Below are 17,583 nucleotides of genomic sequence, written 5' to 3' on the forward strand. Positions count from 1 at the left end.
GCTACTATGTCCAGCCTTCTCTCCACTTGTGACTTAGCCTTTCCCAACCTTCTGTGCTCATTACCCAGCTGTGTTGTGGAAGGAACAACTGTTTCCACGAGGACATCATTGTCCAATTTTAAAAGAGCACAGTTCCCTTCCAAAACATGTACCAGAACTGATTATTCATAGTTGGCTTGGTTCTTCAAGAGCCCAGTTGGTATACTCGTTTTGTTTTGTTTTGTTTTCATTTTTTCTCTCCTTCCACACTATCATTGCAGAGGCAGGGAAACAGCAAGGACACCAGAATGACATTTTAGGTCGCCACATTTGTATTCTGCTCTCCTTAATTTTCACCAAAGAAACATAAACGAAATTACACAAGAGACTAGCGTACAAGTTACACAGTCACCTGGTAGGGAGCCCTCTTTGGAGTACTTAGTGTCTAGAGTAGAGAAAACCATCACTCAGTTTAAATGTTGGGTGCATGAGACACCATGCCAGGTAGAAGATTGGGAAATGCAAAGGAGAGCGAGGCATATACCCTCAGGGAAAGTCACAGTCTAAGTCTCTGAAGGAGGGTTCACATGGGGTGAGGTACAGGAAGAAAAAAAATTGGGATTTCTCCTCAGGCTTCATATCTCATTTTCTCGAATTTCTTTTCTGTGTCTATCTTATAATAGGCATATCTATTAATATAGAGTAATACGTATATGTAAGTTATCAACAGAAGTGTCTTAACTGGTGAGGGTGTACAATCAAAAAAGTTTAATAACCACTGGGCATGAATGTAAGGAAATACATCAACCAAACACCTCGTAGTATTTGAAGAAATGCATTATCATCTGCTAATAAGCCATTTGCAAGAAAGTTCCAACCAACTGTTACTTTGCATTGGCTAATCTTTTCTTTGGGCTTTTCTTTATCACTACGTGGAGGTCATATGCAACCTGCAAGAACCAGACAAAGAACTGTTGTGATGCTCAGTGTATTTCTAGTCTCACAGTGTTTCATGGTGTAGCTAGAATATAAATGAAACCAGAAAGAGGATCTTCTTCCAGCCCTGCCACTTATGACACAGCCAGAAATGACCCTCCCTTGGCTCAGAGTACAAGTTATCAATAACTTCACTGTGATCCTCAAATCTGTCAATGAAATTTTATATAGTAAAGAGAACCTTATATGTTCTCTTCGCTTTAATAAAATTGGAATAGAAAAGCGTGTCATCTGACGCAGGACTAATTTACATGTTGTAAATGTAAATATAATTTGAGAGGGAATTTACTCCTTCATAGGCCCAGAATTCCTGAATAAGTTAGATACAAATTAAAATTTCATTGTAGCTGTGATACACTTCCTCATTAGGAATCACAGAAGGTTCCTCTATATGTCCTGTGGTTTGCATGTGGTCTTCAACACTTTGCCAACTTGCAGAAAACATTCATTCAAATTACAAACGAGCTGGGTTTGGGCCAGTGCTCCAAGGGCTGAACTGGCACATTGAAAGAAAGTCAATCAGGAAGCAGACCTGACCGAGTGCTTGCCTCCTCTTCCAAAGCAAGCCTCTTCTAGAAGAAGAAAAGCAAGGGTTTAAAAGAGAGAGAAACCAGAAGAGAAGTGAGAAGGAGACGAAGAAGAAGAGGGCAAAAAGAGAAGATAAAGGTGCTTTCACATTTTCAGTTGCAGCGGTAGCCCCAATTGACTTAATTGGTATTCATCTGAGAAAAAAAAATGAAGGAAACCAATTGAAAATTATAAAAGAAAATAAAGGTCTGTTTTCGTCTTGAATGTTGAGTTCTGTGTTGTTTTGACTGTTGAGCACAGTGAATCAGATTTATAATGTGACTCTGCCGCTCACTCCCCCTTCTTTGAAAAGAAAAGGACTCTTTGTCAAGTCTTAAAATGTTAAGTAATTGGTGGCATTTTGTGGTAGCCTGGCATCTCAATCCTTCATCCTTCCTCATCCCACTACTGTGTCTTGTGTTGCATATGTGTATGATGTGTAGGGGTGGGGGAAGGGGGCCTGACTTATCTCTAATATCTCTATTCCATTACTCTACTTGGAAACGTTTCTGTGTTCCGTCTCATTGTGATTCCCTGTTCAAATGTGCTGCCCAGAGATAAATCCATACTCGATTCTTCTTATAGCTGTCAAACCAGGTTCTTTGTAGAATTATGTTGTCCTTTGGTTGAACGCTTTTTCCCCCCTTAATGGCAAGAAGGAAAAAAAACTTACAGTTTTTAGCTATGTTTGTCACTTTTTATATTAAAGCTTTACTTACACTTCTAGAAGTAAAACTACATTGAAATTTTATTTAAAAATCAAGCATCTGGCTCAGTATTCCACAAACTATAAGAATTGAGGAGAAAGAAAACTGGGTAAGAATGTTTTTTCAACAAAATATATACTCCCTACAGTGTTAGGTAATATGGAAGAAGGTTATCTTAAAATAAAAGTTTACTATGTGAAAATACTTCTGCCTCCTTTAAATCCTAAAACTATAATCTGAATCCCTTTTTTCTTTACCTTCCTTCAAGAACTGAAAAACTAATAATACATTAGGCTACCTGATACCTAGACTACTATAATTCACATCTGTTAGGCCTACCATTTCTCTCCCACCCTCTGCTCTATGAAATTACATCTGGCTTAAGATGCAGTCTTGCCTTGAGGCAGAAAGAATGGTAACTACTAAATAATTATTCAGGATTCTTTCCTGGCCTATGATTTTCTGAAATGGAATTATGCTGTTCAAAAGTATCCTTGTTTTTACAACTCCATTTAGTTACTCTGAATGACGTTATAATTTTGTGCCTTTCTGGCTCCAAACCATTCTCGGTTAAAATTCCTTATCTCATTTCAATCTTCTTAGCCCACAAGGCAGTTCCTCCTTTTTACAGTCCTCTGTCCCCCCACCCCTCAAAATCCTCTAGGTGTTGCAAACATTGAAGGATGAGCCAACAGAGAATTAAAACGCTGTTTAAAGGGATTTTTGTATTTTTAGATTATAGTTCTAACTTAGATATATGATTAGGAAGTTAAAATTTGTTATAGAGGAATTAGTGATAGCAGGTGCTGATAACAAAGAACTTTCTAATAGAAGGATTCAACAATCATACTTACCAATAGTTGCCAACCTCAGCAGCAGAGCCAAAAATTGAATATGAAACTTAAATGAAGTTACTTTTTCATCCTAAAGATGATCCCCTCAAGTTAAGGTACTGTGTTGGTGGGCTTTGGGGGCAGTTTTAGGTATACTCTTTAAAAAAGTTTTTTTTAGAATGCTGCATTTTAAGCAAGTGTCACAAATTCATTAACACCTACTGTTAAATACACAGCTCAAATGATTCCTGACAAAATTGGCAGTCCAGAATTCTTGTTAAAATCATGGATTCTGGAGCCAGACTGCCCAGTCGGAATTCTAGCTCTACCACTTACTAAATGTGACCTTGAGCAAGGTACTTCCCTGCTATAAAATGAAAATCAAATAGATCTAGTTCTAGTACTGCTGTGAGGATTAAATGAGATCATGAATGTTAAGCATTTACCCTACTGCCCGGCACTTACAAATGTTAACTACATTATTACCAATTAGGGCGTCTTTTTTTTTTTTAACTATGACAGAAAGCCTAAAATATTTACATGGACCATGGTGGAATGAACAACATTCCATATTTACTTCTTGGGCCAATGTAATTAGTATTCCTCAAAAGGACTCTTAAGCTCTCTATTAAAGGAAATGTGATATAACCCTAATCCTATCTCCCAATCCAAGCAAAATCCAAGTTCATCTTTGTTTATCATTGAGAAAGATATGACATCAGTATATTCAGACAATTCAAGAATAATATGGGAGTTTTTTGATTTGTTCAAATAGATCTAAGATCCTTTCCTGAACCAGTCTCTAATTTTTTTTTTCTCAAAAATATTTAATTGGAGTGTTTTCTTCCCAGGTCTTTCAAATGTTAAGTAGCTTCTTTTAGTACATGCCAGATTTTTGCTTACATCTGCATATAAACATTCCCATATCTCATTCTAATTAAAGCATTATTATTGATGATAACTTATGATCATTTACTATATTTACAATGTGGCAGGCATTACTATGGCAGTCACATGAAACCTAATAATCCTCTACGGCACACTATTAGAAGATTTTTACAATGATATATACTCCAGTGAATGCCATTCCATCTTATGAAGTCTGGAAAAATGTAAAAATCAGTTCATTCAGTATTGCTAAACCAGGAGAGCTCTGTTACTTAGCACTTCTATGCTTATCAGTATAATGATAAGGGATATTCACTAATGTTTTAAAATATTAAATTACGTGCAGGATTGTTTCTGTGTTGTGTACCTTTTGTACTCTAATTCTTTGAACTTAATGGACTCAAGATATGTACAGTGATTTGCTACTAAGAGAATATTTTCTTAATCAAAGCATCCTATTAATTGATCATTCTAAAACAATTGGCTGCCTGTAGCTAGTCTTACCCAGTATAACTAGCAACTGTGGGTTTGGTGGGGTTTGTTGTTGTTTTTTTTTTTTTTAATGTAAGAGAGTGTTTTCCCAATCATTCATTATCCTGTTTTTCAGATTTTTTTTTTAGTAGATTTTTGGAGTGTCAAATAACTGTTTATTACACTGGATTTATTTCTCTCTTATTTTTTTTTTTTTTTTGGACATTGCAGGTGAAAGTAGGGAAGAAAAGTTAGGAGACTCTTTGCAAGATTTATATAGGGCATTGGAGCAAGCCAGTCTGTCACCACTGGGAGAACATCGCATTTCAACCAAGATGGAATACAAGCTATCATTTATAAAGAGATGTAATGATCCTGTGATGAATGAAAAACTACACAGGCTAAGAATTCTCAAAAGCACTTTAAAGGTAAGATATGAAATGGAAGGAGAAATTCCTTTTAAGAGATTCATTCCTGAACTCAAAGTGGATTATCAGATACTCCAGGGGACAAAATACAAAATGGCGGGGGGTGGGGGGAGCGGAGGATAAACATACCGAATGCGAAGCCGAAGCCGAGCTGTTTCTTTAGCGTAATAAGTGTATTTGGCCAAAAGGAAATAATGTTAACTTTTTATTAACATCTCAAAGCACTGACTAAATGTTATATGACTTAGTTCTAGGAGAAAACAGGACGTAATTAATTTTTTTTCCAAAAATGCAGGGCTGGTGTTATTCCTCAGCCTTTTGTTTTCCTAAGATAAATATGCCATGTCATGGAATTAATATAGTTACTAAAAGAACACAGCATGCATGCAGAATGCAATAGTGGGTGCTTAAATTGTTTGAGATATTTTGTGAATATCTCCTGCAGCACATTTGGAGTAAAGCCACAGTGATTCATGTTCCATGTAGAAATTTTATAATTGTTCTGTATACACCATCAGTTCCCAACTCACATGTTACTTTCTTATTATACATTTCCATAAGCGTTTACATAGCCTCCAGTCTTCTTATGCCACCCCCAGATTGGGGAGGAGGTGGTGAGGAAAGGGAAACAGAGGCAGGAAGTTGAAGAAGGAGCCAGAAGAGTCAGCCCCCTCACTGTGTGTGTATCAGGGGAGAGGGCGTGCCATACACACTCTCCCTAAGCAGACCCTGCACCCTGGAAAACTCAAAAACAGAAAAGAAATGTCATACAGACTTTGTGACGCAGTAATTTCAGGAAACAAAAGGTCAAAGAGCTCCTTTGGGAAATATTGCAGATCTGTAGTATGCTGCTGAGGTCTTGTGATTTTTGAAACAGAGGTGAATACCAAAGAGATAAACAAAATAGGAAATGCATGATTTGAAAACATTTCTGGTAGCAGGCAGCCAAGTTTTCAGTCAATTAGCTTTCAGTTGGTATTCATGCGAATACTATTGCAAATCCATGGGATAATTTAATGGCCTATTGGTAACCAAGACCAGAATTTTTAAAAGAACTATAATATTCATAAGAATAATTCCAGTGCCCAATTCTAGTCCAAAGATATCCTAACCCTCCCTCCTCCCAGAGCCACACACCCCACCCCTATTCAGGTCCAAACCACCAAGTGACCATCTAGCAGAAGGAAAAAGGACAGTGCAAAAGTAACTCAAGACATAGAATGTGGTAAGTCCACTCAACAGCAGTGATCAAGTGTTACGGGGACTTATTTAAATGAAGGAGAAAACATTTTTTCCAGTTGTCGAAGGAAGGCTTCAAGAAATGAGAGGCATATGAACTGGATGTTAAAGAATGAGGAAGGTTTCCGAAGGCAGAGATGGGAAACAGGACAGGCCAGAAGAAAAGATAAACCATACAGAGTGGGCAGTACGAGGCATGCCTGCGTGTAGGAAAAAGTACACTAGTATTTGAGTCTAAATAGCTGAGTTTGAGTATACCAGAGCTCTTTCTTGTGGGCTTCTTAATAGTTTGCCTATTAACTTTTTATTTTGAATTTGAAGAACAGTCTGTCCCTACTGTAACTGTTGAATCCTTTTGCTTTTCAGGCCAGAGAAGGGGAAGTAGCCATTATTGATAAAGTCCTAGACAATCCAGACTTGACATCAAAAGAATTCCAACAATGGAAGCAGATGTACCTCGATCTTTTCTTGGATATCTGTCAAAACACCACCTCAAATGACCCATTAAGTATTTCTTCTGAAGTAGATGTAATCACTTCCTCCCTAACACACACTCATTCATACATTGAAACGCATGTGTAAGTGTATTCTGCCCTCTGGCCATGTGGTACCTTCTGGTACTTTGAACAAGTATATAAGGTAGTTTTTATATCAACGTGTGGGACACTTGACAAGCTATACTTCAATGTTACCAAAACTATATGAAACAAACCCTATATGGTCATAATACCACTGTCTTTAATGAGCATTTGTATATTTTATATGCAGTTAGTGCTCAGCTTATGTTTACCATGTGCAAAATCAACTGTCTTCAATGACTTAAAATTAACTTTTGCAAACAACTCTGAAGACAGGTGGTCTTCAAGTAGAAAAAACACAAAAAGGTGGTTTTCTATCTAAGGTCATCTTTTCTCCCTTTAAGTTAATTTTATATAAACAAGACTTCAAAACTAAATCACATTTTTTCAGGTGCAGACATCCTTGTGGGTGGGAAAGAATTTAAACCTTTTTTATATTTATTAAAATGTTCTAAGAATTTTCTTAAACATTGCACAAAGTTTAATGCTGTAGTTTTATTTTTGTGAAATGTAGATGCGCATACAAGAGTTAAGCAAAACAGAAGAGCATCAACATAAGAAAAGTTCAGGTATCTAATATTCGTCTTAACAGTCTATTAACTTGTGAAAGCTGGTTAATGGAAATACTATTCCAAATCCATGGGGACACTTAATGGTGTATCAGGGCAAAGCTTTGTAAGATGTTTTTGTAACTGAGACCAAAATTGAAGATAGAGCTGCTTTATTTTCTTGGTTTAAATCTTCCTTTATTTTTGTAGTGATGAAATGCTGATTGTGTATAGAGGACTTTGAGAGTGGATTTTTTAAAACACACTTAACTCACCCAGAAAGGCAGCTAACATATATATATGTGTATATGCATATATATGTGTGTGTGTGTATATATATATATATATATATATATATATATATATATATATATATATATATATATATATATATATAATTTCAGCCCAAACTCATGTTTTTAAACTCCAACTTCTAAAAAGCTACAAGGTATAAACGTAAATGAATCAACTTCCCAGTTAGGGTCAATTTTCCCCCTAGTCCATTAGTTAAACTTTATATATAATTATACTTCAGGCAGGGAAGTAAAATATGTTTACTTACAGGCTGATGTATGTTCTAATATAGAAGACAATGTTGAAAAAGAAAAATGTACCTCTCTCCTGAGGAGCAAGAGGATGATGGTCATTCAGAGATATATTACATTGAATTATACGAGAGAAACAATTTTTAGAGGTTTTTCCTAGTTTCATGATTTGTTCTATAGAGTGGATGAAGTCTATGAAAAAATCCTCTTCATATATTTCCATTTATAAGCATCTCGTTTTTGAAAGTGATCACAGCATGATAATGACTGTGCTGCTTTTTAGTGTCTGGCTGCATAACGTATAAGTCACAATTTGCTGGTTTGGGGTTTTGTTTTTTTAGGAGGAGGAAGAGACCCTCCTTTACTATTCTATATCCTAAAATCTACTTCTAATCAGCTTTATACTGTTGCCTGTACAGCTCAGTGAATGAATGTACTTTCATCTCTAAGAGTTCAGATATCTGCCAGTGAATATTTTTGCTGTAGAGGAGAAAGTAAAAACTCCACAGCGGGGATCTTTTCCTTTGCTTTTGAAACCACCATTGAATCACTATCGTTTTGCAGACTTTGCACAACTGTACAGGAGAGTGGCCTTTCTACAGCACATTTTCAGTAATCCTATATTTAGTCAAAATGGATGAGAAATCATGTATTAATGTTTGTATGGAATTTTGGGTCCGGTGTAATATTTTTATCATTTAAAAAAAAACTATTTGTAAAAACATTTATTTACTGCATGGGTATTGACGCACATTAAATTTGTGGGATTTTGTATATGTAAAAAAACAAAAACAAAAAGCAAAAAAACAAAAACCTCTTGTCCTAAAATGAAGTGTGCTTGTTACAGGTGTTTAGACTTGTTAATGTTTACTAGACCAAATGTGTACATTTACTTAAAAATATCTGTACCTGATGGATGTGTCGTGGATATAGTGGCCAGGTTGTGCCCTGGAAACAGTGAGCAGTTGATGGAAAGACTAGCTGTGTTGCTACTAAGCGGCTTTTACTTTGGTAAAGTTGGCTCTGTTGTTTTAAATGGTAAAAATTAAACTAATGAATTTTAAAAGACTCGTGGCTAGCCTAGCATGAAAGAGACCTTTTAACACTATATATCTGTACATTTTATTGCATTAGTTTCAAATCTAGGAGAGAGGCAGCACTGTAAACTGAAGTCAAATAAATTCAGCTCTTAATGAATCCTCATAAAGCACCTATTTTATTCATGCAGTCCTCATCACATTTCTTTGTGACCTAATCACACAGCCGCCACCACCCCGCCACCCCACCCCCGGTTACAAGTTTTAACTTTGTCACTCCATTGGTGGTACAAGCCAGAAGAAGCACCTGTCCAGTGTATACAAGAATCTTCTCTGAGATCCTGCAAAATCAAGCTGGTTTCCCATTTACCTGACAGGAACTTTAAAATTTCACCTATTCCTCTTTCGTTTCTCTGTGATTCTTTTGGGAAGGTGGGGCAGAGGGTGGGGGGGGGGGGTACCACTAAAAATAAACTTAAAAAATGTTTTTTTACAAATATTACCTACAGCATGTCTGCAGAATGAACATTTAAAGAGGATGAACGAAATAGGGTTTTGATTTGTTTTTGTTAGGTGTTCCACTAAACCAAGGAAGCCTGATTATTATGGCTAAGGGCTGCAGAAATAAAACTTAAAACCAATGAGCTGCCAAAAGCCAGGGCAAAAGCAGACTAGGGTAAGTAAGGATGAAGTACAGAAAAACTTAACCTAGGTTATTTTCTCAAAAAAAAAAATGGTGCTTTCTTAGAGATTTTTTTCCTCTCAGTTCCGTATCTATATTAAACCATCAGAGCAGAACTATAACCATGATTCTGGATCATAAAATCATAGTTCTCCCTACAATGATTGCATGTGTTTAACCAAGGCACTTTCCCTTCACTATTTATTCAGATAAATATTTATTTATTCAGATAATGCCATCTTCTAGAACCATTTATTACAGTCTTTATAGCTAACAATTTTCTGGTCTTGTACATAACTTCTTATGGTACGTTTTTTGGCTGTTTGGCACAAAAGTAATCACTGTTTAGCGCCTGGGAAACACTAACCACAAGAGGGAAAATAGGGTCATGTTTTATTTTCAAAGTCCATCTCTAGCCCAGCATGAGAATTTCTAGAAATCCCCAGTTCACTGAAGATGATTCATATATCCTTCTAAATTTGACCCGTCCTGTCTCCCATTCTCAGAGTAAGGGGAAATGTTCCTCTTTGGCCAAGCCTAAGGAAAAGCCCACGCACGGGTTGCTCTGTAAGCCTGGTCAGGCGCGACTTGCTCACTAACCCATTAAGCCCAGCACTAAATCTGGCGCCTCTCCGGGCTCTCCCTCCCTCTCCTCGTCCCCACCCTCGGCCAGCTGCAGCACTGCGCACTGCAGGCCGCTCCAGGCCCAAGGCAGCGCGCAGCCAGTGTCCTCCCAGCGGTCCAGGTCGAGGTCATAACCCACCACGTTGCGGGTAGGCACCTGGCGTGAGTCCCGCCACTTCAGGCCGCCCAGCAGCAGCACCGTCTCCCCCACCACGGCCAGCCCATAGCAGAAGCGGTCGTAGTGTAGCGGTCGCAGCCGAGTCCACTGGTCGGTGCCGGGGTCGTAACGCTCGATTTCGGAGAAGGGCTCGTAGCGCCCCAGAAAGGCGAACACCGCGCCGCGCAGTGCGGCCATGTGGTGCCCGAAGCGGGCCGTGCCCATGGGCGCCCTCTTGCTCCACGCCTGCTCCCCAGGGCCCAGGGAGAACACATCCCGGAGGCTGCTCGCGCCGCCCTCGCCTCTCCCCGCCTTGCCCCCGGAGATGTACACGACGCCGCACTTCCCGACGGCCCCCGCGTGGCCGTGCAGGGCCCGCGGCAGCGCCCCGGCCGCCGTCCAGCGGTCCCGGCGCAGGTCGTACATCTCCACTGAAGCCAGCGCTTCGCCGCCCGCGCCCAGGCCCCCGACGGCCAGGAGCCCCTCGCCCACGGCGCCGCACCAGAAATGGGACCGCGCTTCCCGCATAGCGGGCACAGTCGTCCAAGCGTGAAAGCGCGGGTCATAACGGTGCACTTGGGCCGTGACCGCCCTCAGGCCGTCGGCTGTGGGGGAGGAGCCGCCGCCCGACGGGCTCTCCCCGCCGAGGACGAACAGGAAGTTGCCCGCGGCGCACACGCTGTGCCCCAGTAGCGGAGCGGGCAGCCGCGTGAGGCTGCGCCAGCGGTGGTTGTACACGTCACAGGCCACCACGTCCTGGGTAAGCTCCCACTCCTCCTCCTCCTCCGCCTCCTCCTCCACCTGCTCCTCTTCCTCCTCCTCTTCCTCGGGCTCCGCCGCGGCGCCCCTCCCCCTGGCTGCCCGCCGGGGGACCACGACCTCCTCGGTCACCACCTCCCGCCCCCTGCACCCCCCGACCAACAAGATGCGGGTTTGGGGGCTCCGGACGCTGGTCTGCTCGCCCTGCATGAGCGGCTGGCGGGAGGGCGACGTGTGGTAGTTGAGGGCCTGGATGATGAGGCCCTTGACCCGGGAGGGCAGGGTGAGGCCGGAGCCCGAGTACACGCGCCGCAGCACGTCGGTGGGCACCAGGCCGAAGCGGACGCGCTCGAGCAGCGCGGCGCAGTGGGCCAGCCGTTCGGCCTCGGGCTCCTGCCGCAGCCAGGCCAGGGCCAGGCCCAGCAGCCGGGCCTCGGGCACGCGCGCCACGTCAGGGGCACCCAGCACGGCCCTCAGCGACGCGGGGTTGAGCTCCAGCAGCCCGGCGGGGCCCGCGCCCCGCGCCAGCAGCTCCCGCAGGTGGCTCACAATGCAGCGCTCGGCCGCGCCCAGCGTGTGCACCAGGCCGAAGCGCGCCGCCACGTTGGCGGCGAAGCAGCAGTTCTCCAGGCCTAGCTGGCGCTCCAGGTAGCGGCCGCACAGCCCCAGGGCCTCGGTGACCTGCAGGTAGCTGGCGGCCTCCAGCGTGTCCTCCACGGTGTCCATGGAGAGCGGCAGCCAGGCGGTGTAAATGAAGTCCAGCAGGCGCTGCAGGCCGGCCGCGGACGGCACATGCAGGTGGATCACGGGCGCCCGGGATTCCCGGGTGTGGCTCTTGAACAGGGCCCTGAAGTAGTCGCTGGAACACGCGAGGAGCGACCTATGCGCCGGGAACTCGCTGCCCTCGGCCTCCAGAGTCACGTCGCACAGGAAGCCCTCGGCGCGCAGGGCCTGGTAGCCGGTGAGCAGCGCGCCGCCATGAGATTTGCAGTAAGACAGGAAGTAACTCATGATGCCCAGGGCGGGAAGTGGCCGGGCCAGGGCTGGGGCCAGCAGCGCGCGGCCGGAGACATCCCGGGACACGGCGCCGCCGGGTCCCCCGTGCGAGCCGAAGAGCCCCTAGCAGGGGCCCATTTTTGCGTGCTCAGCTTAAATCCCAGGTCTCCTTCATACACGTCCGCAGATCTCCCCTTCCCCCTCTCAGAGCAAATCCGGTCGGGGAACGGTTTCCAGAAGCCCCTAGTAGCGGAGGGCACGGAGTTTGGAGTCTTCCGGGAGGTGCAGGGCTCGGTTTCGGCGGCTGCCGAGGCTGCCAGAGCGTTGCCCAAAGCCCCCTCCCCGGCCCAGTTTGGGGAGCCCACACCTGCGCGCCAGGGGCCGCAGTGGCCGCGCACCATCACCTGGAAGGGCGGAGCTGCAGGTAGACTGACTCCAGGGGGGTGCTGGATCTCCGACGGCCCAGATGCGTAGATGTGGCCCGACTCGGGCCGTCCTGGGAGTGCGGGGCGAGGGCTCTGACCTCCCGGGGGTGGACAAGGAGGGTTCTGCGGGCACCCGCGAGGGCCGGGGACAACTAGCTACGGGGCAAGGGGGGTGAGCTTGTTCCGCGCGGAGGATCAAATCAAAGCCTAGGGGATTAGGGCGGGGGGGGGCTCGGGTCAGCGCGGAGGGTCGGAGGCGTGATTGGGCGCCGCACATAACATGCCGGTAGCTCACAGCGACAGGAATAGCGCGCGGCCTCGGCCTCCCCGGCGCGCCCCGCCCCGCGCCCCGGCTGCTGGCTAAGAACGGAGGGCCGGGACGCGGGAGTAAGCGGCCCGGGCCTGGGACATGACTCCGGCGACCCCACAAGCCGCCGGTCACCAGGGGGTCCCGGGAACCCGGCTGGGGTGCGGGAGGCGCTCACTGGAGAGGCGCGAGTCGGGGGACCCTGTGCCTGGTGGTGTCTGGGGAGGGACGCTCGGCTGGTCTGGAGGAGTGTCGACCCCCCGGTGTCTCTGCGCCTGGGAAAGAAGCCCCTGGGTCGCAACTTTCTGCTTTGAGGAGGCCCTAATTAATCCAGCGAGAGCGGGGATTAAGCGGTGATTTTGCGCGCTGACACCCAGGAGGCCACTGCGCTCAGAGGAGCCACTGGCGGGAATCACGCCGGGGCGAACCGAGGCTCCTCGCCAGCGGCGCTCCGGAGCACGCCCCTCACCTGGACTCACCCTTGCGAGATGCTGGGCCTACTCTGCGCCCTTCCCGAGGTCTCCCTGGCTTGTCTCACATTCCGCTTTCAGGAATTTGCTCCCACCCAGCTCCCCGACCCCGGCTGAGTTCCCCCTTCCTGTTCTTAGACCCCGCCCGGCCCATCCCTTGGCAAAGTGGACAAGGAGATTGTAGGTGACTTGGGTTTTCTGCCTTTGAATGACCACTTAATTTAAGAAAACAATTCTTTCCAGTTTGTCTCCCTGACTTTACAGACTCTGATGTAATTACTGCCTGCTCCATTCTCAGTGCCGTGACGTGATAATGGGCAGTAAGTTTGCAAAGCTCGGTAGAGGCTGGAGTTTTGAAGGGCCCATCTTCATGAAGTTATTTTTATAAGATGCACCCAGCACAGAAATGATGACTAAAACCACACCAATCTTGAGACATCAGGAAAGCATTTCTCATCTCTGACACCCTGCTCTTAAATAATTAAATGATTAATATAGCTGTTCCTTCTTGCCAGTTTGGAGGGTTCTGTGTGTTTTGCTTTCATCTAGAATTGATTTTTCTATTTTCTAATGCAACCCTTCTGGTAATCTGTTTTAAGTGCACCTTTTGAAGGCATCTGAAATAACTTGAATTTCTGAGAGTTAGGGTTGTATTTCATTTAAAAAAAAAATCCAAGGAAGGATAAAAGTCATCATTTTCTGCCTGGTATGCCATCGGTACTTACAGGGTCTCCAGTTAGAAGCAATTCTTGAAGTACATAAAAATATTAGTAAAATGATTTTGCTTTGTTGTCAAAGATGAAACTGATTTATGATTTAAATTAGTCAAATTATAAAATGCAAGCAGGGGCTCAGGTTAAGGGCTTGCTTAAACTCCAGAGACTAAAAATACTGCAGTTTGAATTCCTAATGTTAGAGCTACAGATTGGGGGGGGGGGGGTGGACAGTGCTAGTTGGTTTGGGTTTTTCTTTCTTTTTTTTTTTTTAAAGCACTAAAATTCTTAGTTCAAAAATAAAATACCAGTTTGGTTCGCTGTGCACAGATGTGTATGGTGAAATTAAATGGCCTTTACTCAACCTGATAGAATTTTGCTAGAAGGGATATTTGAGATCATTTAGCCAAACCCTCTCCCTTTCCTCCCCAATTTCTTGTTTTTCTTTTTAAAAATGTGGCAAATGAGCCCCAGAGAGAGTACGGTTTGTCTGGGTGACTTGGATATTGAGTTACAGAGTCTGGACCAGAATCCAGGGCTCCCTCCCCACTATATTATGTGACCTCATGTATGATAAAAATAAAATAGTGCAACACACAGTCAGTTTATTTAAACCAAATTTCAGAGAGATAAAGTTTAAATACAGTTTTTTAAACAGCATATTTCTCACCCTGAAATTGGACCACAGCCCATCAGATCTGTCCATCACCATGCATTCAGTCTGAATCCAAAATGTCACACTTACTTGCGAATAGAGGTGCTGTGGAAGATTTTTAACTCTTGACATCAAAAATCCAGTTTTATACAACAAGTACCTGTTCATTGCTGGCCCAACATGCCACCTCAACATGTTTTGCCATTGAGGATATGATGAAATGTGTTAAGTGAAGAAATTTTCATATTAGATGTGTCTACAAGGTCTTGTTTAGAAAATGTAACTGTCAATCCATCCAAGAACATTCTTGTCCTTTGAGTAGTGTTTATGGAAAGTATCGATATTTTAATTTCTGGGCAATATTAACTAGGATGTGATTGTTCTGTTGAAAATGATCTGCTTCTAAGTTGTCCCCCCCCTTTAGACTATGAACTCCTTGAGGCTGGGGACTATTTCTTGGTCTTTGTATATCCAGCCCCTGTCACAATCTTTGGCATAAATAATGTAGAGTTGAACAGATAGAGGGAATCAGACTGTCAGTGGGAGGAGTAAAGGGTTGTTAAGAGGAATTTGACTGAGACAGTTACTTCTTTCTCTCTGCTTCTCTTTCTTCCCTTCACACAGCTGCGGTTGCAGACACACCCTGGTATGGCCATGAGCTAACATCCCTAGGAATCAAGTGGGTCACCATGGGTGGCCTGCAACTGAGAGAAGGCCCTACCACTTCATCCAGCCCCCTGCTCTACAACCCTAGTCCTTTACCAAGGCCAGCCCCACATGACTCTTGGCATCCAGTCAGACGCACTGCTACTCCTCCTCCCCGGACACAGGGCCCCCGGTGCCCCAGCAGCCCCTCCACACCCCACTTTGTATGGCCAGGCTTCTGCCGAAGGCCCAGCTACACACTCCAGCATGCCTGTTGGGACCCTGCAATTTATCCTGAACCCCCCACCCCTTGTCAGGACTGGGACCTGCTGTCTTTGATCCCTTCCATACATCTGCACCTCCTGTGACAGAGCCTAGAACTGAAGTCCTCCAAGCACCCGCCTCACTTCCCACATCAAAGTGGCAGTGCTGGTCAGCCGTGGCACTCCACTTTCCCTGACTTGGCCCTACCTAGCTAAATGTAAATTCCATAGCTCTCACCTCTAAAATAATTGTATATGTCAAAAAAAATTGAAAACTACAAACGTCCATGTATAATAGGCACTTAAAGTTTTTTTTGCAAATGTAATGTGCTTTTTTTGGTAACAGCTTTGTTGAGATATAATCCACATACCATACGATTCACTCATTCAAAGTGTACAGTTCAGTGGTTCTTAGCATATTTCCAGAGTTATGCAAACATCTCCAGAGTCTCATTTGGGAACATTTTCATAATCTCAAATAGAAACCCCGTGCCCTTTAACTCTCGCTTCCCTGTACCACCTGTCCCGCAAGCCCTAAGCAACCACTGATCTATTTTCTACCTCTACAGATTCTGGATATTTCACGTAAATGGAATTATGTAATACATGGTCTCCTGTGACTGACTTCTTTGACTTAGCATAATGTTTTCAAGGTTCATCCATTGTAATGCACTTCTGAGGAAAAGAAGGATTTGTATAATAATAACATTGGGAACCTTTTCTCAAAACCACAACATTCTAAAAAATATGCCCTGTGATATTTAGCATACAGTTTTTGGCAGGTTAACTCTTTATCATCTATCATTACTGACTCCTTTCAATACCAATGTACTTCCAACACACGGCTTCTGGCATCCTCCATGGAGAGCTTATTATTAGAAATTGACACATTAACTAAACTAATTGTGAAAACATGATTACAAACAATAACAGATATGCAGTAGAGAAAAAAATCCCATGTTAACTTCACCCAGGTTAACAAGACCATTTTTTGTGTATGTGAGATGTTATTTTATCTTTGTGACATGCAGTTCAAGTGAAAGGTTTCCAAGGGGTGGAGTGTGTGCGTGTATGTTTTAATCATGAGTGACTTTGGCATTCTGGCCCAGCTGACAGCTAAAGAAGCAGTGTGGTAGGTGGGGAAGGACTGGGCTTTGGGCTCAGGCAGACCTGGGCTCCAATTCCAGATCTGCCCCATTAGACTTTAAACAAGTGACTTAAGTTCTGTGAGTGTCATTTTATTATTTTTAAAAGGAGTATACCGCTTCTACATTCATAGCACTGTTAAAACAAAATTAAGTTATGTATCTATGACCATTCCTGGCCCGAGTATACACAATAGATGTGAGTTTCTCTTCCTTCTCCCTCTCTTAAAGCCTTCTGAAAACTCATAATACCAGAGGCCAAGCAGCCAGGAAATGTAATAAAGCAGTGGTTTTCAGTGGTCCTCCTGCAGCATCACCTGGGAACCTGTCAGGAAGTGTAAATTCTCGGCCCCACCTCAAATCTACTGCATCAGAAACCCCAGGAATGGGCCCAGCAATCTGCTTCGCAACAAGCTCTCCCAGTGATTCTGATGCACATGAAAGTGTGAGAACCGCTGTCATAGAGAATTGTTCATAATTTCTGCTACATCCCGAATTCACTAGTCTCAGTAACAACTTGTTCTGGGCGTAATGTCAACATTTTCCCCCCAAAAAAGAGAGGAAGCCCACTAGCTCCAAAAGGTCAGAGGTTGGAGACTTAGACGGGAAAATTCAGTGGCTGTGCCCCACATCATATGACTTTAAAATAGATTGTGGACTTGTTTGCCCTTCCCTACCCCAGACAAGCTGACAATATTAACAACGATCTCTGTGGCATGAGATGATTTGGTAACTGAAGCATTTTCTCAACACTTGATTGAATACTCAAATCAGAATATAACTGTAGCCAGTTTTCCTATCTGGATGCCACATGTTAAGAGGCCCTTTGATGAATCAGGGAATGCCCAAAGAGAGCAACCAGAAAGAGAGAGTGTCTGGAAATGTTCTTTCTCATGGAGAGAGCAGGTGAAGGAGCTGGAGATTTT

General features: G+C 44.0%; 2 protein-coding genes across 5 annotated transcripts in view; one reads left to right on the plus strand and one right to left on the minus strand.

Annotated features, from left to right (window-relative positions):
* The window catches only part of CNKSR2 (connector enhancer of kinase suppressor of Ras 2), a 259,346-nt gene extending 250,370 nt beyond the window's left edge, over window positions 1-8,976 (plus strand). For all 4 annotated transcript variants that reach the window (XM_036840306.1, XM_036840307.1, XM_036840308.1 and 1 more), the window contains 2 exons: window positions 4,673-4,869; window positions 6,475-8,976. In XM_036840306.1, the coding sequence (XP_036696201.1) occupies window positions 4,673-4,869; window positions 6,475-6,690 (413 nt within the window). In that variant the 3' untranslated portion in view covers window positions 6,691-8,976. The remainder of the gene's footprint in view (window positions 1-4,672; window positions 4,870-6,474) is intronic.
* Window positions 8,977-9,178: 202 nt separating this feature from the next.
* KLHL34 (kelch like family member 34) lies at window positions 9,179-12,674 on the minus strand. Its single transcript, XM_036840305.1, has one exon. The coding sequence runs from the start codon at window positions 12,047-12,049 to the stop codon at window positions 10,094-10,096; it is 1,956 nt and encodes a 651-aa protein (XP_036696200.1). The 5' UTR covers window positions 12,050-12,674; the 3' UTR covers window positions 9,179-10,093.
* Between the last annotated feature and the right edge of the window lie 4,909 nt (window positions 12,675-17,583).

The sequence above is a fragment of the Balaenoptera musculus genome, chromosome X, assembly GCF_009873245.2.
Source record: "Balaenoptera musculus isolate JJ_BM4_2016_0621 chromosome X, mBalMus1.pri.v3, whole genome shotgun sequence".
Classification (NCBI taxonomy): domain Eukaryota; kingdom Metazoa; phylum Chordata; class Mammalia; order Artiodactyla; family Balaenopteridae; genus Balaenoptera; species Balaenoptera musculus.